Source organism: Eleginops maclovinus, chromosome 1 (assembly GCF_036324505.1).
Source record: "Eleginops maclovinus isolate JMC-PN-2008 ecotype Puerto Natales chromosome 1, JC_Emac_rtc_rv5, whole genome shotgun sequence".
NCBI lineage: Eukaryota > Metazoa > Chordata > Actinopteri > Perciformes > Eleginopidae > Eleginops > Eleginops maclovinus.
Genome location: NC_086349.1, coordinates 27,389,333 through 27,412,947, shown reverse-complemented (window position 1 = coordinate 27,412,947; position 23,615 = coordinate 27,389,333). Strand labels below are relative to the sequence as shown.

Here is a 23,615-nt window from a genome sequence, read left to right as displayed (position 1 = left end):
TTGATTAGTTTAGTTGATTAGCTGACACGAGTTACATACCAACCCATACATATTTCACTCGTTGTTGTTTTTTGCTTTAAAGTTATGTTTTGTCCATTTAGTCAATACCAGTGTTTTTAATATACTAGCATTTGTTTTAGGAAATTAGTAGCAGTCTTTGCGAGTTAAATCCGGGCTTATTTGACCCGTTAATTGGGTCTGATTGTTGGTGTTTATCTAACAGACATTTTGCACTCCTTCAGTGCTACGGGTGCAGGACATTACTTCACAGCCACAGAATACTAGCACTGTCAGCTAAACTTCATGTTGTCGTTATTTTTCCACCGAGATACTCCAAGAAATAACCGTTTACTCACTAGTTGCAGACTGGGTTTTATTTTGAAAGTTTAGACCGGAAGTATAACGATTGTGTTTTTATTCACTCATTCGTTTTTACTCTCACTGTTTGTTTTCTTTGCTTTTAAGATATTCTATAACATGTCATTTAATAAAATTGACGTTTAAAATGTAATGATGTTCTCGTTTCTGTTGGTTTGTGTTTTTTGTGGAAGCAGATAAGAGACTCCTGTTGAAGTGCTTTTATTTTTTAAGGTTTTGTCCGGAAGTGTAATCAAATCAAATCCAATCCAATTGTTTTTATATGATATAATTAAAAGCAATGAAATACGAATAACATTGTAATGAAATGAAAATATATAAATAATGATTTATCGTTGATAAAATACGTCTGATACGTCAACTGACTTAGTGTGCTTTTATTTTGAAAAACCCGCACTCGGTAGTCATATTCACAGTGGTCGTCGCTGATTGGCTAGCGGCGAAATTTGAAATGCAACGCGCTCAATGTGGAAAGATGCGGACCGAGTAACAGCCAGGTGCTCGATAAAAAAAGAAAAGAAACGGGAAAAGCTGTGGGTTGAACTTCACCGGGAGGATTATACTGTCCTACATTTGTCCTGTAAACCGTAAGTTACTTTTGTTTGCTAATACTTGCTAGTTTAGTGACTCAACAGTTAGCAGCTACTTTATCCGCCGTTGTTCAGTTCTAAACAGTCCCAGCTTAACTCGGTTGAACGGAATTCCCTGTAGGTAACGTTACTTCATGAGCATTAGTTTGGATATAAACAAAAGAAAACAGCTGAACCAAACGAGGTTAGGTAGGTATTTAAGAGAGCATGTGGTTTAATGAGGCTAATTGAGATTTTGATGCATTTTTTCCGTTTACATTGAGTGTTCAGATCATCTCCACTTCCTCTTATTTGCCAGATGTCCTCATTTAACACCAACTACAATTAAAACATGCATTACATTTCCGCTATCTATAAGAACCATAACCTTTTTTTATTCTTGTAGTAGATTTACTCAAGTACTGTACCATTTCTGATGTACTTCAAGTAAAGTACCTCAGAAAAGCTGCTTTTAAACTACAAAATGAAACGGGGATAGAATGCCAAATACATGGGATATTTAGAATAAATCATAAAAGTCCAAATACATTTAAAAAATATATGAATAATGCATAAAAAACAATGAAATAAAAGTCAGATTTTTTTTCCAAAGATGAAAAGGCATAACACAAATAGAATAAAGAGGTCCGTGAATAATAACATCCTAAATATTCAAATGTGATCCATTTGCAGCCTCATGTAACAGTTTCCTTTCTCTTCTACTCTGTTCATATGTTAATCTTCTTGAGTATGACTGCATTTTTCCACTAATAGGCGCCCAGGTCTCTGAGGCTTTAAATAAACAACCGGACACAAACTCAGAAACAGTCTTGATGACACAGAAATAATTATTGCCAGACGTCTAACTGAGAAGCAGTGACCAGCAGCCATGGTCAATATAACACAGAACTTGTTCTCCTATCAATTAAATGCACTTCCAGGGTCTTCAGATAGAGGCCATGATGCAGACTGCGGTGCTGAACCTGCAGAGCTTGTATGATAAGCTGAGGTCGCAGGTTGACCTCCTCAATGACAACATCGAACCCAGTGAGTATTGCCTTCATCTCTTACTCTTTAATGCGAAACACATGCCTCCTTACACTCCTGCACAGATGCCTGCCACATTATTAACGGTCCTCCTCCTCCTCCTCTCATCCCAGACTTCATCCAGATGGCTCAGAACTTTGAGGACTGCCGGCGCCGGTGGCAGCGAGCGGAGCTGGATCTGGGTTCCTGCCAGGAGGTTCTCACCAAGGCTGAAACGGAGCGGGGGGCGCTGGAGGTCAAACTGAAACACGCCCGCAACCAGGTGGACGTGGAGATCAGACGCAGACAGAGGGCCGAGGCGGACTGCGAGAAGCTGGTAGGCTGGAAGGATTATTAAAGCGTCCTCCAATCAGGAGTCACTGCAGGAGCTGATGGCTCTGCGGGGGTCTCAGTTTACCTGCAGGGATGGAAACACAGGTGCACTTTAAGTGGATGTATCTGAACTTAAATCAGGAATTGGGATACTTATTGGAATTTATTGACCTACAAACATCCAAATAGTATGCTCTCTTAAACCTGACTCATCAATAGTGTCTGTGTTATCTTCAGCTCTGACAGTCACTGAATGAGATGCAGATTTCCAGCTGATCCCTAAAAACTAGGGATGCACCGATTGAAACAATATGGCCGATGTTTTACTATTTAAACTGTAGTAGTAGCATAATGCAGCCTATCCCTTTAAGAGAGGTGGCGGGGGGGTAGCTGAGTGCATGTGTAAGAGCGAGAGAGAGGTTCAGCGAGCCATAATGAGATCCTGGAAGTTAACGGGAGTAGCAGCAAGTATAACGAAGTCACACATATATACGACGGCCTCCCAAGAACACTGAAGGATGGATTTAATTTACCGATCCTGCAGACACCTGGTACACGGGGCGGAAGCCCTGCACCCCCCCCCCCCCCCCCCCAAATGACTTTAAAGTTACGGCAGACCTACAGTCACTGTTCTAATCCTTCAAAATAATGCCCTGACTTCAAATTTGGTCCGTTAGATTTAAAAACAACGACGCTAACACGACTTCTCCCGGTCACGTAGCAAAACATAAACATCGGGGATGTCTCCGTATTTACCGATGTGCCGATGGTGGTAAATAGCACTAACATCGGCCGATGTCTCAGCGATGTATCGGGGCATCCCTACTAAAAACCCGTTAGAGCAATGGAGAACATTTTCTAAATCTACGGTCTTAATTGATATTAAAATGTCCGAATTTAAAAACTCTACTAATTGATTTTTCCTCAAAATAAGAGATTACCAAATGTCTCTCAGTCAAAGGAAAACAACAACAGTCATATGTTGTTGTTTTCAGCAACGAGATGTGAGAGGATGGGGGTCAGTCTTTCTGGACTTCTTTTAATAACGTTTAGTTTATTGTTCGTGTCAAACTGAATTCAACACTTTGCTTTAAGCTTTAGGAACATAAAGTTATATTTCAAACATTTGCTAACCCCGCTTTCTAAACCTTGAACACGACAGTAAAATAGTCCGAAGGGTTTACTGTTCGCTCACAATGGGGAAGGAGTTCATTTCCGGTTTTCAGAAGATTCTAGTGTTTAAAACCCCTGACTTTGTTTCAGTCTTCTCTGTATTTTGATCTGGTTCAGGCAGTTTCTCATTCGTGTGTTCCCTCTCTACCAGGACCGTCAGATCCAGCTGATCCGGGACCTGCTGACCAGCGAGGGATCCTCCAACAGCATCCAGCTGAGTGCAGAGCAGCGCTCCGCCCTCGCCTTCCTCAACACAAACTGCCAGCCACCCGCCGCCCTGAACACCAGCCGCAGGTATAACACACACACACACACACACACACACACACACACACACACACACACACACACACACACACACACACACACACACACACACACACACACAGACAGAGAGTATATCACACAGACGGGTTTATAGTGTGTTTACAGCTCCAGCCTCCCGTAAACCTCCTTATCAGGGCTGCTGCTGCGTGGTTTAATACAGAGGTCAGTGTTCCTGCTGTGGGAACAGCTGACACTTTAGACTGTAATGCAAACAGAAGTGTATTCACATGCTCGTTGGATGCACCATTCCTGCACACTTTCAGATAATGCAAGAAGTAGAAATGTTAAACTATGTTACTTTAGGAAAAACCACTTTACTTTTTTACCTTTTCAATAAACTTGCACATAGTGTTTTTGCCGGAGCAGTCACTGAACACAAACCAACACTTAGAATTAGTTTTGAGTGTTTTATTGGAAATGCATTGACTATTAAATCACTTTAATTTCTGCAATGCTCCAAGTTCCAGGAGCTTTTCTAACTCTAACAAATAAGTGTTTTTCTGTATTTACACTTAACTAATATTTGTATATTTTAGAAATTCCAACTAAAAATCTTCCTTTTTCTAAATTCATTACCATTTATATATACTATACTATATAAACAATTCCCCAGTGTGGTTGTTGTAGGTTAGTGTAAGTAAACTGTCTTAAACTGCTCCTGACAGACTGACCACGATCGATGAGTCCGCCTCCATCCTGTCGGACATCAGCTACGACAAAACGGACGACTCTCTGGTGAGCGCTCCCCCTGTTCACTTCCCTCAGTGGAGAATCGTGTGCTTTTATTTTGAAAATCTGACTGTGCTGTCGCTCTGTTGCAGGACTGGGACTCCTCCGCTGTGAGGACGCTGCGCCTGAAGAAGAGAGAGAAGCGGGTGAGACCAGGACACGACAAACTGTCCTCTTTAAGCGTGTGTGTTCGGCTTCATGTGGAATCGTTGATCTCATGATGGTTTTTATTCCAGCGCTCCTCGAGGAATCACATCGAGGGTCCTCCGGTCGCCTCCAAGCGCCCCCGATCAACGGGCAGGAATGCAGAGAGGGTAGGGGTTGGTTTTTAATAACACGCACACAACCTACACACTATAGTTCTAACCCTCATTCATAAAGATTCTGAGTCCACATGTTTCCTGCTCCAAGAGTTAACACATTTAGATGGCATCATTTGCAAAAACGCACAAAACGTTCAAACTAAATCTTTTGTTATTCTAAACTATTTTTTGGGTGTTTAGTTATTAATCATTTGTTTACTGCACTAGGAAAACTATATGCATCAGAATCAGAAGTACTTTATTTATCCCAGACTGGAACATGTTTTCGTTGCAGCAGCGAAAAACAAAAGGAAGCAAAACAGATAATTAGAACAAAAAAAAGTGAGAAACATACAAATGTACAAAAAGGCAATACTGTAAATCAGTATACTGTAAATGTTCAGTGTGAAGGAGCGCATGTTAAGTCCAGTTCGCAGAGAGGCTATGGAGCAGAGAGTTCTGCAGCCAGAGGGGAGTGATTGTAGAGTTACTGCAGAGGGCAGGAAGGTTCTGCTGAACCTGTCCTCGTGTCCCTCTTGATGCACAGTAAGGCAGGCATGCACCTATATTCGTTGATTTAAATAAAATGCATAAAATCCCCTTCATTTAAACAAGGGGTGTCCAAACTAGGCATCCTAAATCAAATCAGCTCTGGCAACAGAAAGGGGATGTTTAGTTGCTCCGGACACTTCCTGTCGGGTCGATGTTTTTTGTGATTATTCTGACAGCTTTTGTTGTTTTGCAGGGAAACGAGACTCTGGTGACGAAGACCACGGTGACGGTCCCCGCTAATGGAGGACCAGTGGAGGCCGTCTCCACCATCGAGACGATTCCCTACTGGACCCGCAGCCGCAGGAAGACCTGTGAGACTTTATATTTATCATGCAGCGTTTGTTTATCTTCCTCGGGGTGCAGAGGACCCTTCCCACATCCTCAACTAAGTTTGAATTATCTCGGTTATTCCCCTCCAACTTATTTGATTAGTAGACTCATGGTTTTAAAGTATTTTAGGGGTGATATGTTGTGCTTAATGCTGTTAAAGTAAAAGAGTTCAAGTGTAATCACTGCCTGAAGTTATCCTTTTATGGAGGATGAATTCCTTTAAAACCGTGCTTTTATTTTGAAATGGAGACGAGATGTTCCTCTGTTATTTAGGGAGACGACACATCTACCTTTCATCTGAAAGGATCTGAATATGCAGCAGAAAGGATGGACAGTACCTGTTGCTGTTAGAGCGGCGGTGGTGTTAGCGTTCTGTTTTTATTCATTTGTTTTCTCCCGTCCAGCCGCCATGGAGTGGGACTCTGAGTCTGTGAGGTCTGAGGACGTCTTCAAGCAGCCGGAGGTCCGCGAGGTGGAGAGGAGAGCGGCACCAGGAACCCCTCAGAGCCACGGGGGGGTCCGGGCGCACGAGTTTGTCTCCAAAACTGTAAGAAAGTCTTTCAACCTGACGAGGGCCTTTTAAATTCAGTTTGACCCCCAGTGTTCCCCTCCTGACTCCTGCTGAACGTCTCCAGGTCATAAAGCCGGAGTCGTGCGTCCCCTGCGGGAAGAGGATCAAGTTCGGGAAGATTTCTCTGAAGTGTCGTGACTGCAGGGTGGTCTCTCACCTCGAGTGTCGGGAGCGCTGCCCCCTGCCGTGCATCCCCAACCTTGGGGCCACACCGGTCAAGATCGGAGAGGTGTGTGTATGAGAGCAGTAAGCGTAATGTGTTCCCGCTTAGAAGTGATCTCCCAGTGCTGACGGGTGTGTGGTTTGTTCCAGGGTGTCCTCGCAGACTACGTCCCCGACACGTCTCCCATGATCCCTCCTCTGGTCGTGCACTGCATCAGTGAGATCGAGCAGAGGGGTCTGCATGAGGTGAGTGCGCTTCTGAGGGTCCTTCTTTCCAAAGTATTCTTAGATTCATTGACTGAACTGCAGGCTTTACTCGTGTTTTCATGGCATCTATCAACAGACTCAGATTTGGATTTCTGGAAACTGACGTTGCTGTCGAGTTTAAGATGTACTTTTGCCTCTTAAGTATTGCATTCAATTGGAAAGAAATCAGATGTTTCCACCGCAGTATCTGCAACACTGAGCCATAACGCTTCAGTGTCCCGTGCACGATTACTTCAGGTAATAAAACAATAGTGAACCCCCTCCTCTCCCCCCCCCCCCCCCCCCCCCCCCCCAGGCGGGTCTGTACCGTCTGTCCGGCGCCGACCGCACCGTGAAGGACCTGAAGGAGAAGTTCCTGCGCAGCAAGACGGTCCCGGTGCTCAGCAGGGTGGACGACATCAACGCCATTACCGGCCTCCTCAAGGACTTCCTGAGGAACCTGAAGGAGCCGCTGCTCACCTTCCGCCTCAACCGGCCCTTCATGGACGCTGCCGGTGAGAGAGAGAGACAGAGTGTGTGTGTGTGTGTGTGAACTAGAAACCAGCAAATACCAGAAGATAAGCCACATACAGAACTCTTTAAAGATGAGGGTTGATGCCCTGCTGTGCTCTGAGCCTCTACGCTGCAGGGTTTTAACTTTGGAAGATGCTGTTGCTCCACAGGGACACACAGTCATTCAGAAAATGCATAAAAACAATCTAACACTTGTTAAATAAAGGAATAACTTCCAGCTTTTTAATGGATGCCAGACCCCAGACTAAAAGCAGGTTTTATAAGTTATTTCTTTGCAATTTGTTTTGAGCAGTGATGGAAACCACAGGAGGAGAGGAGACCAGTTAACATGTGTAATAAGAGAACATCGGATATATTTATAAAAACATGAGCAGAATAATTGAAAAACACATTTATGTAAACTCAAAGAGAAGAGCTAATTAATTAGAATACAATGTGTTAAAGTAGAAATGTGAAACAATATTTATTAAACATAATAAATGAAAGTAAAAAATAAAATACTGATATTTTTAATAAAATGTGAAATAAAACAGCCCATCAAATATATGAACACAAGACGTTAAAGGGGAAAATGTGGACGACGTAAAACTAGAATGAATTTGTGAAAGGGTGTTTTCGTAGCGGATGCAGCGGTGTGTTAAGGCCGAGCAGCTGGAGTTACGTACGTTATTTCTCCGTGTCTCCTCAGAGGTGTCCGACGATGATAACAGCGTCGCTCTGATGTACCAGACGGTGGGAGATCTGCCGCCGGCCAACAGAGACACGCTGGCCTTCCTGGTCCTGCACCTGCAGAGGTAACACTGATGAACCAATCAGAGCCGCGCACGTCTTGAAGCAGCTGATTTATAAAGCATGCTTCAAGTCACTCTGCAGAAACCCAGCATTCTATTCCTGTTCCGCTGCAACGGGGATTACACATGCTTATAAACACGACGTCCTTCTATACGCCGCCGCAGAGACACACACTGTGTTTTTATTAAGACTCTTGACTCTTTGAAATGTCTCCAGAGTCGCAGACAGCTTGGACACGAGGATGGACATCACTAATCTGGCTCGAGTCTTCGGTCCGACCATCGTGGGTCACGCCGTCCCGAACCCCGACCCCATGACCATCCTGCAGGACACCAAGAGACAGCCCAAGGTAGGGGGGGTTCTCCAGCAAGATCAGTCATTTAACTCCCCTGTGTTGTAAACTTTAAACATGTGGTTCTGAACTACAGTTCCCAGAATTCTTTGTGGCAGACAAACATCTGTAAAGCGGAATACAAATATTGACTTTACTGAAGATTTAGTAGTAATTCTCCCTGTTTTACTGAAGGCTCCAACATAAGAGGATGAGGCAACACTCTGAAATAATCCTCCCTCCTCTCTCTCCCCCCCCCTCCCCCAGGTGGTGGAGCGTCTCCTCTCTCTCCCAGTTAGTTACTGGGCTCAGTTTGTGTCAGCGGGAAACGAAAACCCGAACCTGCATCACCTGATCATCGAGAACGCAAACTGCTACGCCACCCCCGAGAGAAGTACGTGATCAACAGTGTGTGTGTGTGTGTGTGTGTGTGTGTGTGTGTGTGTGTGTCTGCAGTGTGTCTGCAGTGTGTCTGTGTGTGTGTGTGTGTGTGTGTGTGTGTGTGTGTTTTGATTAATTGTTTAATGTGTGTGTTTGTTGCAGTGAGCATGCTGGGACCTCTGACCACCCCGGAGCACCAGCTCAGTAAAACCCCGTCCTCCAGCTCACTGGGGCAACGCATGAAGTCCTCTCTGACTCCCAGGTAAACACACACACACACACACACACACACACACACACACACACACACACCTTCATGCTCCTGTCTGTCTCTACAACCTGTCCCCTGCTTCAGAGGACGATCTCCTCACTCAAATCCTCCAAACTGTCCCTTCTTAACGACTCCTAGGTGCTGCTGATTCAAAGAGAAAAGGCGTTGGGAAACGCTGACTCGTTAACCTCCTGTACGAGATCTCGTTTCCTCCGATGACTCTGTTTTATTGCTTACTCCATTAAATCCCACAATGCACTCTGTGTTGCAGATTCGGGAGCAAGAGCAAGTCGACGACAAAGTTCTTTTCGTCTCCATCCCTGAAGTAATCCCACGCAGATTCACTTCTTTCACTCTGCAATAACCCATCTCCATCCAGGCATAACGCATAACGCGCTCCAAAAAAAAGAAGCCTCTTCGTTTGCTTTTTAACCGTTTAATATACGATGATTTTACATGTTTGTAAAGGATGCTTTTTTATAAACCAAATAGATTTATGCACACGTGTGTCTTTTAGAGCTTCCGCTGAGGAGACGTTTGACTCCTCTAACACGTGTTTTATATATTCCTCTTTTTGCAAATCTGTACTGTATGAGCACGCTTTGATTGGGACCTGCTTTAGATTCAACTCATGTGTCACTCAGAAGTTGAAGAACAGATTTTTTTTCCTAAGGCATTTCGTTGCAGGTTGTAATCAAACGTGTGGTGGCTAGTATCGTTAACTTCTCTCTTTTATTCAGTGTTTGTATTTCTATTGAGTTTATACGGAGGCCGAAAGCTGCTAATGAGCTACGCTTCCATCCGGAGGACGTGCTGCAGGTTCAGGAACATCTGCAGCAGCTCTTCAACACATGCAGCATCTAGAGAACATTTAGAGGAAACATGAGCAGTTTACTAAAAGCTGCAGAAACCAAACGCTGCAAGAAGCTCCAACACAACGGAGACCAGTGTCCCCTTGTCTCCAGCTGTGTGCGTCTCTCTTTAGTGTCCCCTGGTCTCCGTTGTGTTGGAGCTTCTTGCAGCGTTTGGTTTCTGCAGCTTTCAGTAAACTGCTCATGTTTCCTCTAAATGTTCTCTAGATGCTGCATGTGTTGAAGAGCTGCTGCAGATGTTCCTGAAGCTGCAGCACATTCTCTGCTGGAGCTCGTTGGCACCCGTCGGCCTCCATAGTTTTGATCGTCTTCTTGCTCCAGTAAATGTTGCTGTAATTGTTTACGCGCTCTCAGGCCCTCCTCTGTTTGATAATTGGCATTAACCTCAGAGAACCGGGGCTCTAAATCAAAATATCTGCCCTGCCAGTGATCTTCAGGCAGCTCTGTGGGAGGACGCTCATTAGCACGCTATGCTAACGGCCATTACTTTGTAAGAGTAGCCAGTTTAAGTTGCTGTGGCATTATTTTAATATTTAGCACAACATTTTGTACACTTGCTGTAAAAGTCCTGTAAGTTATAAAATACATTTCTAACCAAAAGTGTCTCCTGTGCTTTTTATTGTGGAATGCTTTGAGAGTTTTCTGCATACCTTTGAGTTTGACGCAAAGATTGCATTGATTTTGATTCTTCTCAAAATGTCCTTCACTTATGTTGCATTGTTTGAGTCAGTAGGGGCTTGGCCTGGGAACCGGTGGACTGGTTCTTGGAGAGGTCCCAGTTCACCTCCTGGGCACTGCTCCGAGTGTTAGGGTGGGTTAAATGCAGAGGTCCCATTTCACTGTGACATAAAGCGGGTGTCATCCTCAAATTTACATTTCTAATTTAAAGCGTCTTATAGAAGTCCTAGAAAGTGAGATTGAGTTAAATAATTTAATTCCGATGTAATGTCTAAAAATGTTTGGTTTTCTTTTGTTAATTATTTTCCAAAAGCCTCGTTAAGAAGATCCGGGCAGCAGAGCGACAACTTTCAGAATAAATGGTATTTATTATATTTAATTGAGTTTTCTCCGTGGAAATTAAAGATGATTGGGTTATTTAACAACGCTTTAAATTCCCTAAAATGAAACGGCTCCATCAACAGCCTCTGCTCCGAGCCTGGGGGGGGGGACCGAGCCTTCGCCGACCTCACCATGTTCAGATCTGTAATGAATGCTGAGGTTTATATATTTAGAGTACGTGTTTACTCGTGCTCTATACATTATTGTTTTATCTGTTTAACGTCTTGCACAGAGTGTGTCCGCCCGTCGGGTTTGGAATATGCATAATGGATATTAAAATGCTTGAACTCAAACCAGCATAACGTCGCACATGATCACACGGTGAGCGTCGTTCAAAAGGCTCATTTGATATTAAAGTACTCATCAGTTTACTGTACGGCAGATCTCCCAGAAAAGAAACGTGACATAAAGGAATTTATTCAACAGAACGACAGAAGAGGAGCAGGTGTTTATCGTCAGTGTAAATCCAGCAGCTCAGAAGCACCTGGGCCAGAGCAGGGGGGTGTTCCTGACGTAGTCCTGGAAGGCGGGGTCGGACCCCCACTTCTTCAGTGCCTGTTTCTCCAGGATGGGGATGCCGCTGACGTGGCGCAGCAGGAACCAGACGAAGAGCGGCGAGGCGGCGCTCAGCAGCTGAGGGCCCGCCATCACCGAGGAGGCCGTCAGCCACAGACCCCCCCACTGCAGGATCTCCCCGAAGTAGTTGGGGTGCCGGCTGTACGCCCAGAGTCCGCTCTGGATGAACTTCCCCTGAGAGACAGTGACCAGAGTTAGACTCCGTGGAACAGACCTCAGAATCCTGCAGGTCCGTTAGATCAAGTCAAATATTCATATCTCACATTAGACTAACCTTCACTCGTATTTTGAACCCGTGTTATTCTACACTAACTTATTTTATTCCCTCAGCTTTTACTTTAATGTGTTTCTGCTGTTTCTTAATGTCCTTCGTCTCTGTAAAGCACTTTGAACTGCCTCGTCTTCTCTTCAATGTAAAGAAACTTGATGACATTCAGCTTTGGTGCCAAGAATCTACTTTAAAAACTCAAGGGCAAAATCTCTTTCCACAAATCCTCCTACAGCTGACCTATTACATAAGGGCTCAGTTATTACACAGGGGTTGACTTCCTGTCCTTCTTTCTCTCTCGTGATCCTCCCCAGCAACGGTCATTATTTGGCTCAGCAGCGGCGTGTTATCGAGTATTAATAACCTCTAAAATTTCAAACTGGACCAATCAGAATCGAGTATTCAGCTAAGACGTGTGTGATGCATTGTTGTACTTCGCTTACCTTTAGATATTTTAACTAATAACTGTGTAAAATGTACTCGATGCAAACATGAAACTTAATGAAATCTAATCCAATTTATTTTACGCCTTTCTATTTCTCTCCAGAAATACTTGGATCCTCACTGTGCCGCTCTACACTGATGAATGTCTCCACAGGTAAAGGTAGAAGCTGTGTTTTTCTGGAGCAACCATCTCTAAGACTTACAGCGTTCCCCGGCTCCCTCTTGAAGATCCACTTCTGCTGGTCGGCGATAGCTTCGGTGGCGAAGCCGAGGCCCCAGACGGCCCACCCGATGTAGTCCCTCGGCCCCAGAGGAACGTCCCTCTTCTCGCTGTTCAGCATCAGGGTGGGCAGCAGCGTCACAAACACCCACAGCGCTGAGAGGAAACAGGATTACTCATCTTCAACGGGGACTAAATGAATTCAACTCAGCAGAATAAATCCATGCCGAGAGACAGAAACCAGACAGAGACGAATGCCTCCGTTAGTTAAGGATGATGCGTTCAAGGACCGCAGCAGGAAGGTGTGTGTTTGCACCTTGGATGGTCCAGTACACGAAGAACGTCCCCGGGCTGTCTCTGACGTTGTTGAACCTGCGGTCGTGGCCGTCCTTCAAGATCCGCATGAAGAGGAATGTCCCGAGTCTGCAGAGCACGACATTACCCGGAGAATTATTCATTAACAGCAAAAACTTCCACATTCATTCACCGAGGCGCCGACCTCCAGCTCTGACCTCCAGCTCTGACCTCTGCAGGGTCGGGAAATACAAAAATATATAAAGTAGAAGTACTCAGGTCTTGTACTTGAGTAAAGTAGAAGTACTCAGGTCTTGTACTTGAGTAAAGTAGAAGTACTCAGGTCTTGTACTTGAGTAAAGTAGAAGTACTCAGATCTTGTTCTTGAGTAAAGTAGAAGTACTCAGGTCTTGTACTTGAGTAAAGTAGAAGTACTCAGGTCTTGTTCTTGAGTAAAGTAGAAGTACTCAGGTCTTGTACTTGAGTAAAGTAGAAGTACTCAGATCTTGAAAGTAGAAGTACTCAGGTCTTGTACTTGAGTAAAGTAGAAGTACTCAGGTCTTGTTCTTGAGTAAAGTAGAAGTACTCAGGTCTTGTTCTTGAGTAAAGTAGAAGTACTCAGGTCTTGTACTTGAGTAAAGTAGAAGTACTCAGATCTTGTACTTGAGTAAAGTAGAAGTACCAGAGTGTAGGAATACTCTGTCACAGTGAAGTATTCTAAATGTTCCTCCAGTGAAAGTAGAAAGTACTCTCCTCTAAATGTACTTAAAGTAGTGACAGTAAAAGTACTCATTGTCTGATTGGTCCATTTCAGAATAATATCTCTGATATGTTTTATAATGATTGATCATTAAAGTGTTCTCAGAGCTGGTAAAGGTACAGCTAGTTTGAATGGCTTTGTATACTGCAGGGTAGCTGCTGGATTTACTGCAGGTGAACTACAGTCTGATTTAAGGTTGGTCCTTAGTTTTATGGTCCGTCGCTCTGGATAAAGCCTCAGCTGGATGCTCTGTGTGTTGTACCTGAGCCCCCACGCTGTGACTAGCCCGGTCTGCACATTCTGCCGGAGGTGAGCGGCTCCTCCCCACAGCCGGCTCAGGTGGGCCAGCAGTATAAAGGTTCCGGATCCTGGAGGAAATAAAAGAGAGATAGAGGCAGAGCATGGAGGATGGCTGCACAGTAAGGCGTGTTCAATAAATCTTTTACCCAGGATCCTGCAGACATCGGGTCCAAAGTTCAAGGGTAAAAACCACCGAGGAGGCAGAACCAGAGCGGACGAGACGGAGCGACCGTCGGAGGAATTAGAAAGGAATCTGACAGGTAAGCTGCCCTTCTTTACCTGGATTTAATCCTAAAGCACCTAGACTTCGATATTCCTCGTATACTTTGTAAACTTTCTGTGATTTACCTTTAAAAATCTCTCAGTCTAAAAGATTATATCAGTCAGTACGCCCATTACCCATTAATCTGCTGCACTCTATAAATGATTTAAAGAATGTTGTAAAAGGTTTCCCGACGCTCAGGGTCACACCTTCCCAGCGCTGCGAGCTGCTCAAAACCAAAGGGAAACTCTCTTTATGACCACATGAAACTAAAATAAACCTCACAAACGAGAAGCCAGGACTGATTTCAGAATGAAAAATTACCTAAATTAAATTCTGTTGATTGGCTAATTAATAATTCAACTAGTCATTTCAGCTCTGGAGGCTTTAATGAATTAATAATGCTAATTAAAAGTGAGAAGCTACGATTGATTTTGGCCTGAAATGCTTTAAAGTCTTTAAAATAATTTCGTACAATCGGCAAATTAATCCATCATCTAGAAACTTCAGCTGGACAGACTTTAATAAATGCTAACGGGATGTTCTTACAGCTCTGTATCAGTGTCTTCGACCCCTCTGAAAAATGACTGTGTTGATGAGCTAATTAATAAATCAATTAGTCACTTCAGCTCTAGTAGGACATCAATTAATTATAATTAAATCTGAACAGACAGTCCTCGGGCGTTCCGATTGGGCGGGACTTGTGTGTCTAGATTACAAACAGCTGGATGATTTTCTTTCAAGTCAATTTTTTTTAATAGAAATTGAAAACTGAATAATAAATAATGTCATGAATAAATAAAAAAACACAAATTAATTAAATTAAATAAATAAATAATAATAATTTAAAATAAATAAAAATCCTAAATGTTTTAAGATGTTTGATTTGAACATTTTATTTTTAAACTGTAAAGGTTAACTCAACTAGAAATATTTAGCCTAGATTAGGTAGATATTAATACAGAGGATTATTATTTAAAAGCCAATAACAAATCAATATGTCATTTAGTAAAAAACATGGACAATCTGAGCCCATGCCTATCCGATTAATTATCGAGTTGATTCATTAATTCACAAATGCAAAATGAGACCAAGCAGCAAAGCTGTGTTTTTCCTCATTGGGGGGCCTCTTTCTACTTGGTTAAGAGGTCCCAGAACCCCTCTCTGCGGCCCTGCACACACCAGCGTGTAATCTGATTGGATCATGTGACGCTGCTCCTTACCCTGAAGGAGGAGCTCTCTGCCTGTTTCACAACAAAGCTGCTTCAGATAACAAGTTTCATAACGGTGACAGCGGAGAAAACCCACTCTGTTATAAAGTAAAAACTCACACAGCTGAGGTGTAGCTCCGGGAACTCATTAAAGCCTAATTGGATTCATCTGAGCACCAATCAGGGTGCAGGATAGGTTGCAACGCAAAGTGAACAGCACATGGCTACAGGTGGTCTCCAAAGCGAATAGGATTACCTGCCAGGTCGTAGAACTTTTCCGTCTTGAGGGCCGAAGCCACAGCCCAGCCCCCCCACTGGATGGCGAGGTCTGCGGCGGCGCACTTCAGCAGGACGCTGCCCATGATGAGGTGCTGCAGGGCGGCCAGGAGAGAGTAAATCTGACCGGGGGAGATCATGGAAGTAGTACCACACCTCCTGTTCTTCCTCCTCCTCCTCCTGCAGGAATGTTACCTCTCTGGCTAAAGTTCACACCTACCATTGTGAGGATGGGAGGAGCTGAGCCGCAGGGAACTCTGGGTAGTGTAGTGATTAGAGGATCAGTGGAGGCAGAAGTCTGCAGATCCTTCAGAGTAAAAATAAAGAAATGATACTCCTGCAGACACAAAGTTACTGAGGTAAAAGAATCAAATGAATATTTAAAGAAGTGGATCTGAATAAAATATTCACATATTTATTAATATTTATATATATTTTTATTTTCTATTTTGTTAACTTTTTATTATTTATTTGATTGTTTGATTTAATTTGTAGTATTTGTGTGATTTAAAAAAATGTATTATTATTATTTACTTTTTATTATTTATTTACTTTTTATTATTTATTTACTTTTTATTATTTATTTACTTTTTATTATTTACTTACTTTTTATTATTTATGTACTTTTTATTATTTATTTACTTTTTATTATTATTTACTTTTTATTATTTATTTACTTTTTATTATTTATTTACTTTTTATTATTATTTACTTATTTATTATTTATTAACTTTATTATTTATTTACTTTTTATTATTTATTTACTTTTTATTATTATTTACTTATTTATTATTTATTAACTTTATTATTTATTTACTTTTTATTATTTATTTACTTTTTATTATTTATTTACTTTTTATTATTTATTTACTTTTTATTATTTATTTACTTTTTATTATTATTTACTTTTTATTATTTATTAACTTTTTATTATTTATGTACTTTTTATTATTTATTTACTTTTTATTATTTAAAAAAGGTATTTACTTTTTATTTAATTTTTGTATTTTGCCAAATGATATTGATAATATAATAACCATAGCTGCACGTCTTCATCACTTTAATGTTGTTGGGATTTTATAAATAAGCACATCTATAGTTTGTGCTGATTGAAGCAATAAAGAGCAAACTAAATGTAAGATCTGTTCCTTTCACTATGCTCTCCTGACATGGTGCTTTTGTTTTAAATCCTCCGTTGTGTTGATCTTTTTTACGCTCCAACGTGTTCTGTTGTGGTTTATGTATGTGTGTAGTGTGTCTATGCGTGTAGACGTTTATTTCATCTTGTTTAATTCTTCTTCCTCCTCTTCAGATTAAACTTAATCAGGATTGAAAGATGGCAGAGAATCCAAAAGGCAGCTCTGGAGAATTCGCTAAGAAGTTCCAGCGTCGTCTGAGCCGAGGCAAAGAGAAGGTAGAGAATAATCTGCAGGAGACTAAAATCACTTTCAACGTTCTGCTTATGAACTTAACGTTGGTGGGTTTTCTGCTTCAGGTTCTGCAGAGGCTCGGGAAGACGACGGAGAGCAGAGACGAGCAGTTTGAGTATTCACTGCTGCAGTTCAACGATCAACAGGTCAGAAAATGATCCGTCCCTCCCTGAGAAACACAACCACCCTTATTACAGATTTTCATATCATGAAACCGTCGTATGGAAAAACATAAATAATCGAATACTCAGAAATAATATAAAAATATATCAGAAATAAAAATCAAGAAGCAGAAAGAAAGAAAATATAGATGATTGTTTTTAAAATATGTAAGCAAGTCACATAGAAGGCAAATCACACAGAAGGCAAATCACATAGAAGGCAAATCACATAGAAGGCAAATCACATAGAAGGCAAATCACATAGAAGGCAAATCACATAGAAGGCAAATCACACAGAAGGCAAATCACACAGAAGGCAAATCACATAGAAGGCAAATCACACAGAAGGCAAATCACACAGAAGGCAAATCACACAGAAGGCAAATCACATACTATTAAATAGAAGATAAAAATATCAAAAGAAATAAATGTAAAAAAAGACTCAGAAAAATAATAAAATACAGATCATTAAAATATAAAATGATTTTGTAAAAACGTGATTGATTGACTCCTCTGTGAGAGTCAGACATGATGAATCTGAGGAGAGTAAACCTGTGTCTGCAGACCGACGGGAACCGGATCTACAAAGACCTGAGGAACTACATCAACGCCGTCAGAGGTTGATATCAGTTCAATATTGATTGATATTGTTTGTTGTTCCTCGTTTTAATATATTCTTTAGACATTTCATTCTATTATAATGTACTTATGTATCTTTATCTTGTCTTAATTTAATCTAAGGATTGTTTTTACATGTTTTATATTCCACTGTATTTTTCTTCCACCCTTTTCCTGTCTCCTGATGGGTGTCCTGTAGAGGCTTCAGCTGTGTGTCTGTGCTTATTTCACAAAGAGTTCTTTAATATTTTCTGTTTGTTTCTTTTATTCCAATGAAAACATTTATTTAGCATATTAAAAAACAACAACCTTTTATATCTAACTGAGCGTCCGGGCTCACACCTGGGCTCCCAATGATGGAAGGACCACTGGGACTTTGAGACGAAATATATTTATGTCCGAACAGCCCGTTAACGACGTTCTTGCTGGCTAGTCGCTCTCGTCTGGCGTGGGAGGTGGAGACAGTTCTCCCTCAGGAACCAGTCTACTGCGACAGAACCAGGTTACGACCATGACTTTAATTACCTGATCCCGATCAGCTGTCTGGCCTCCGGCTGAGCCACTCCTACCACTCCAGCAGCCGGCGCCCTAACCACACCCCGCTGCCACACTAACATACAGAGTAAAGTAGAAGTACTCAGATACAGAATATGTTTGTTTGCAGACATGCGTGAAGCCTCGCGGCGTCTCTCTCAGTCTCTGTTCGACTCGTACGAGGCGGACTGGGCCGGAGAGGAGGACCTGGGAGGCATCGTGGAGGTCAGTGGGAGGAAAACTCAACCAACGCTGCAGGAGTCTCTCATTTAATTAGAATAGATTCATATAAGTTCTTATAATACTTGCACATTTGTATCATTTATTTAATTTATATCAATGTATTTCATCTGTTATATCTCATCTATAATCTATAACGCATCTGACCACTGTTTACCCTGTGTGTTCAGGGAGAGGACCTGCTGTGGAACGACTTCGAGGTGAAGCTGCTGGACCAGGCCGTCCGCACCATGGAGTCCTACGTGGGACAGTTCCCCGATATCAGGGTGAGGGGAGCACAACACACACACACACACACACACACACACACACACACACACACACACACACACACACACACACACACACACACACACTATATCTGGAGCTTGTGTGTCCTTCCCTCTGCAGGAGAAGGTGGCGAAGCGAGGCAGGAAGCTGGTGGACTACGACTCCACCCTGCACCACCTGGAGGCTCTGCAGAGCAGCAAGAAGAGGGACGACGTCAAGATCAGCAAGGTGAGGACACACTCATACCATACCTGCTCACACAAACACAAATCTGCACACACATCTGAAGACCTGAAGCTCAGGAATCAGCAACAAGACTCCAGAGTTTTAGAGATGATGGTGCATTGTGTCCCCCGCTGATGCAACATACAGTTCATACCACAGATTCACAGAAGAGCAGGGCAACCCTCTTTATACGACGCGCACCATAATCATACAAAACGCTTCATGAAAAGTGGAAAAGAGGAACTCACTTACATGCATCTGAGTTTGTATTGGTGCTCTGCAAGAGATATTCACATTAAAGCTGCGTGCATTTATGAGAAGAGAGGTTTATATTTTGAGGAGAGGAGCCATAGTTTCTGGTACTGAGTGCAAGGTGTATTTATAATGACCTATTCCACGTGTTCCCTGCAGGCCGAAGAGGAGATGCATGCAGCCAGGAGTGTTTATGAGAGCATCAACTCCGAGTTGAAGGACGAGCTGCCTGTGATCTACGACAGGTCTGACTCAGGGTTCTCTCAGCAGAGGAGAGCGTGTGAATAAATGACACTGGATGATGTTTGTATCTGTGTTCCTGCAGCCGTGTCGGATGCTTCGTGTCGGTCTTCTCTGCTGTCTCACATCTAAGAAACACCTTCTACAAGGAGATGAGCGTGGTACGTTTCCTCTAGGGCTTCAGTGTTTATCTCTATAGCACATTTTATTGTTGTTTGTTTGTTTGTTTGTTTGTTTGTTTGTTAACCCGTGTTGTTCTCTTGCAGCTGAACCTGGATCTGCAGAGCGTGATAAAGGAGCTGCAGGCTCAGCACCCGGAGAAAGTGTTCGCAGTGAAGGGTCTGCAGAGGTCATTGCTCACAGAATTATACACAATTCTCATGACTCTGTGGGGCACCTGTAGGGGGTCAGGACCCTCTCTGTGGGGCACCTGTAGGGGGTCAGGACCCTCTCTATGGTGCACCTGTAGGGGGTCAGGACCCTCTCTATGGTGCACCTGTAGGGGGTCAGGACCCTCTCTATGGTGCACCTGTAGGGGTTCAGGACCCTCTCTGTGATGCACCTATAGGGGGTCAGGACCCTCTCTGTGGTGCACCTGTAGGGGGTCAGGACTCTCTCTGTGATGCAGCTATAGGGGGTCAGGACTCTCTCTGTGGTGCACCTGTAGGGGGTCAGGATCCTCTCTATGGGGCACCTGTAGGGGGTCAGGACCCTCTCTGTGGTGCACCTGTAGGGGGTCAGGACCCTCTCTGTGGTGCACCTGTAGGGGGTCAGGACCCTCTCTATGGGGCACCTGTAGGGGGTCAGGACCCTCTCTGTGGTGCCCGGTTAAAGACCGAGTCATGGAACACCTTTCTCTCTGTCGTCTCTGGATCTCAGGTACGGGTCCCTGAAGAGGCGGACCCTGATGTCCCCTAAAGCCTGGAAGTCCAGCTTCTCCGAGTTCCATAAGGGCTACAGCCCCAAACCCTCCCGCTTCAGCTTCAGGTCTCCGGACAAACCCCGCCACGGCACCCTGTCCCGGGAAAGCAGCGCCTCCCTTCCCATCTCCCCCCACTCCCCCCTGGAGGATGACCTCGACGCTGTATCCAACCACAGCGACTCCCTCAGCGAGACCCTCAGTCCTCCTAGAGAGGGGGCGGCTGCAGCTGCAGAGGAGATCCACCAGGAGGAGGTGAAGCCAGAGGAGCCTCCTGCAGAGCCTCAGGTGATTCCTCACTTTCATTTTCACTTTTTTAAAAGTCCCAAATTATAAAGGAATCATCCTGACACCTGACATGTGCAACAACAACAACAACAACAACAACAACAACAACAACAACACCTGTATAATATACAAATAATAATAACAAATATAATGATGATGATGATGATGATGATGATGATAATTAACCTTTCAAATATGTTTTTTATGATTTTATTCTGATTCTGAAAAGGAGGTGAAAGAGGAGGAGAAAGAGGAGGAGAAAGAGGAGGAGAAAAATGGGGAGAAAGAGGGGGAGAAAAAGGGGGAGAAAGAGGGGGAGAAGGACAGCAGCTCTGAGGGAAACCCCTCCTGTGACTCTGAGAGTCTGGAGCTGCAGCTCAGTGCCGTCGAGGAGACGCTGCACATCCAGGAGGAAGAGGGGGAGGAGGAGAGAGGAGGAGGAGGTCCCAGAGAGAACGGGCTGCCGAACGGAGACGGAGCTGCGGTCCTCGCTGTCGACCAGGAGGTCAAGAACAAGGTGAGGGTGAGAAATACTTTAAATAAGTGAGGCAATATTTCCTGTCAGTGTCTCAGAGGTGGAGAGATTGTGTTAGTGCATGTTAACGGTCTGCAGGGGCTGGACTCCCTGCGTTCCCTCCAGAGACATCGTGACATCACTATGGAACACTCACACTCCTAGTGGCTGGCGCTTCAACACATTCTACGTGATAGGCTAATAAAATAAAACAAATACAATTAAATTCAAGATATTTATATAAACACAAGACATTAACAGTTCAAATAAGAAAGAGATATAAATAAGTGAAAATAAAAACACATAAATATGTTTTAAAGAAAGATCTTGAGTGCAGAACTTTAACTCGTACACTGTTTTAAAGTTATGTTAAACATGACTTTCTGTGTGTTCCCGTACAGGAGGCTCCTGCAGAGAAACCAACGTCTGCGGACTCAAAGAGCACAGACGTTTAAAGACTTTAGGTCTGTAGGTTTTTAAATATCTGACATCATTATTTCCTTATCTCTTCTACTGTGCTGAGTTTCTCGTGTGTGTGTGTGTGTGTGTGTGTGTGTGCGTGTGTGTGTGTGCGTGCGTGCGTGTGTGTGTGTTCGTGTGTGTGCAGGTTGGAGGTGAGAGTGAAGGGAGCAGCTGCAGACAGAGAAATGTGCGACAGCCGCTCTGAACCACCCGCAGTCCGAGGAGAGGCGGACTGGTTTTCTTATTTATCTTTTATTCAAATCACACACGGTACGGGTCACTTCGTATTTGTGTAAAAGCCATAATAATAACCTCTCAGAAGGAAGGGTCTTCTCTGCAGGACAGATTATATTCTGTGTAATGTTCTGCAAACATAGATTTAAACTGTTAGAAGACATTCTCACCACCTGTACTGTACTGCAAGCTATTTCAATTATGTATTTCATTTTTCACAAAACCTGAATCTGTTAGAGAGGCGAGCAGAAGAGAACCCCTGATGTTATTCTGAATTATGATGTTTCCACGTTAAATGTGTTAAATATGCATCTATAAATGTATGGAATGATTATGCAAGGTGTGCACAATAAAGCTTCCTGTCTTAATTTGATTTATTTAATGAAAGTGTAGCAGCTGCTCCTGTTCCTCTGGGGTTCAAAGATAGAGACACGAGGAGAGAGCTCTCACTCTGCTCACATTTCCATACTGTTTGTTTTCTGTAGTCCAGTTGAGCCTAAAGGATTAATCTGCAACTGTGAATAGTTTTAAACAGATGGTTGAAATTTGAAGTGATCAAATATCCACTGGTTGCAGCTTCTCAAACTTTTATAATGAAGGTTTCTGGGTTAGAATAGTTGAATATCTTTAATGTTCGAGGACAATTGGTTGGATAAAACAACTAATTTGGGTTTACCTACATTACTCCTCAACCAATTGTACGTTTTTGTATCATGTGATTTATGATCATGTTAGGTTCAAACCATGAATTAAAAAATGGATAGGCAAATGATTAATATGTTAATAATAGAAATAAAATGAAAGTATTTAGACAAACAAAATAAGTGAAAGTGTGGAATTAAATAATACAATAAAATAGAATAAAACGAGTTATGCAAACATAAGAAGTCAAAGTAAAGATGTGGAATAAAATATACAAGAAAAGAAAATCGGACAATCTTTTTGCAATTAGAAATAAATAAAATTTGAAAAAAATAAGAATAAGAGGCAGAGCAAGTGTGTAAAACATTAAAGTAAACATTTTCAAAACAATTTAAAAAAAAAAACACAAGTATGACAATATTCATAAATTAATTAACTGATTTGGTTCGGAAAGAAACATAGAAACAAGGTTTTTAGGTAATTAGTTCTACTTCTTTACTCTACTCCACTTTACCTGCGGAGGGATACATCTTGCTAATAGACGATCTTTGTCGTAGAGCGAGCGGGAGGGAGGGAGGGAGGAAGGGTGGAGAAAAGGGAGGGGCGGAAATGGAGAGCGTACCCTGCTGCTGCAAGACTCACGAGAGTTTCTGAGAGGAGAAGTAGATCATCTTTACTTTATTTCTGATTTACCCTCACACACACTCTCACACACACTTTACATCAGAACTACAGTCAGCAGGGGGGCGCTTGTTTTCGCCACCGTGAGGAGGGAAGAGCCGGATCCGGAGCAGCTGTTTGTTTTGTGACGCTTCAGGTAAGAAGAGCAACAGCTGAGAGCAGCGATGTCTGATTGTGTTGACTAATGAGGAGGAAACCCTGGAAATGAACTTTAAATGTTGTGTTTTTAATTATTTAGTGAGGATTTAGAGTTAAAGTGAGTGAAAACAGAGGAAAAGTGAAGTTTTCCTGTTAGAAATGTTACGGTGGGACAAAGAGAGGAGGGAGTGTGTCGGAAACAATGGAGGGGAAGGTGT

General features: G+C 42.9%; 3 protein-coding genes and 1 long non-coding RNA gene across 9 annotated transcripts; 2 read left to right on the top strand and 2 right to left on the bottom strand.

The window, feature by feature from the left end:
- Positions 1–826: 826 nt before the first annotated feature.
- On the top strand, positions 827–10,479 carry racgap1 (Rac GTPase activating protein 1). 2 transcript variants are annotated; one of them, XR_010167630.1, is made up of 18 exons: positions 827–965; positions 1,889–1,994; positions 2,108–2,310; positions 3,631–3,773; positions 4,472–4,541; positions 4,628–4,681; positions 4,772–4,849; positions 5,583–5,700; positions 6,124–6,266; positions 6,355–6,519; positions 6,603–6,698; positions 7,015–7,213; positions 7,921–8,026; positions 8,241–8,373; positions 8,623–8,749; positions 8,899–8,998; positions 9,279–9,826; positions 10,116–10,479. XR_010167630.1 is itself a non-coding variant. In XM_063903532.1 (17 exons), exons 2-17 carry the CDS (start codon positions 1,907–1,909, stop codon positions 9,334–9,336), a joined length of 1,881 nt encoding a protein of 626 aa, XP_063759602.1. In that variant the 5' UTR covers positions 827–965; positions 1,889–1,906; the 3' UTR covers positions 9,337–10,479. The 2 variants fall into 2 exon arrangements, 1 of the variants encoding a protein (XP_063759602.1); XM_063903532.1 differs by having other exon boundaries at positions 9,279–10,479.
- Positions 1,103–8,705, bottom strand: LOC134879205 (uncharacterized). Of its 2 annotated transcripts, XR_010167815.1 has the most exons (5): positions 7,898–8,705; positions 7,027–7,207; positions 4,478–4,660; positions 3,502–3,756; positions 1,103–2,391 (listed from the first exon to the last, which is right to left on the bottom strand). It is a non-coding gene; the product is annotated as an uncharacterized LOC134879205 (long non-coding RNA). The 2 variants fall into 2 exon arrangements; XR_010167810.1 differs by lacking the exon at positions 1,103–2,391 and having other exon boundaries at positions 2,890–3,756.
- An 860-nt stretch (positions 10,480–11,339) lies between the features above and the next one.
- si:ch211-210c8.6 (uncharacterized) lies at positions 11,340–15,773 on the bottom strand. The gene is made up of 5 exons (XM_063904659.1): positions 15,530–15,773; positions 13,763–13,868; positions 12,763–12,869; positions 12,430–12,602; positions 11,340–11,688 (listed from the first exon to the last, which is right to left on the bottom strand). Exons 1-5 carry the CDS (start codon positions 15,687–15,689, stop codon positions 11,413–11,415), a joined length of 822 nt encoding a protein of 273 aa, XP_063760729.1. The 5' UTR covers positions 15,690–15,773; the 3' UTR covers positions 11,340–11,412.
- Positions 13,786–22,304, top strand: bin2a (bridging integrator 2a). 4 transcript variants are annotated; one of them, XM_063904051.1, is made up of 14 exons: positions 13,786–14,060; positions 16,862–16,963; positions 17,045–17,125; positions 17,705–17,759; positions 18,423–18,517; positions 18,703–18,798; positions 18,923–19,030; positions 19,439–19,524; positions 19,605–19,680; positions 19,786–19,868; positions 20,399–20,726; positions 20,956–21,249; positions 21,642–21,704; positions 21,848–22,304. In XM_063904051.1, the coding sequence occupies exons 2-13, from the start codon at positions 16,886–16,888 to the stop codon at positions 21,693–21,695; spliced, it is 1,434 nt and encodes a 477-aa protein (XP_063760121.1). In that variant the 5' UTR covers positions 13,786–14,060; positions 16,862–16,885; the 3' UTR covers positions 21,696–21,704; positions 21,848–22,304. The 4 variants fall into 4 exon arrangements, with proteins under 4 accessions (XP_063760121.1, XP_063760373.1, XP_063760291.1 ...); XM_063904303.1 differs by having other exon boundaries at positions 13,789–14,060; positions 20,968–21,249; XM_063904221.1 differs by having other exon boundaries at positions 13,801–14,060; positions 20,956–21,243.
- The last annotated feature ends 1,311 nt before the right edge of the window (positions 22,305–23,615 follow it).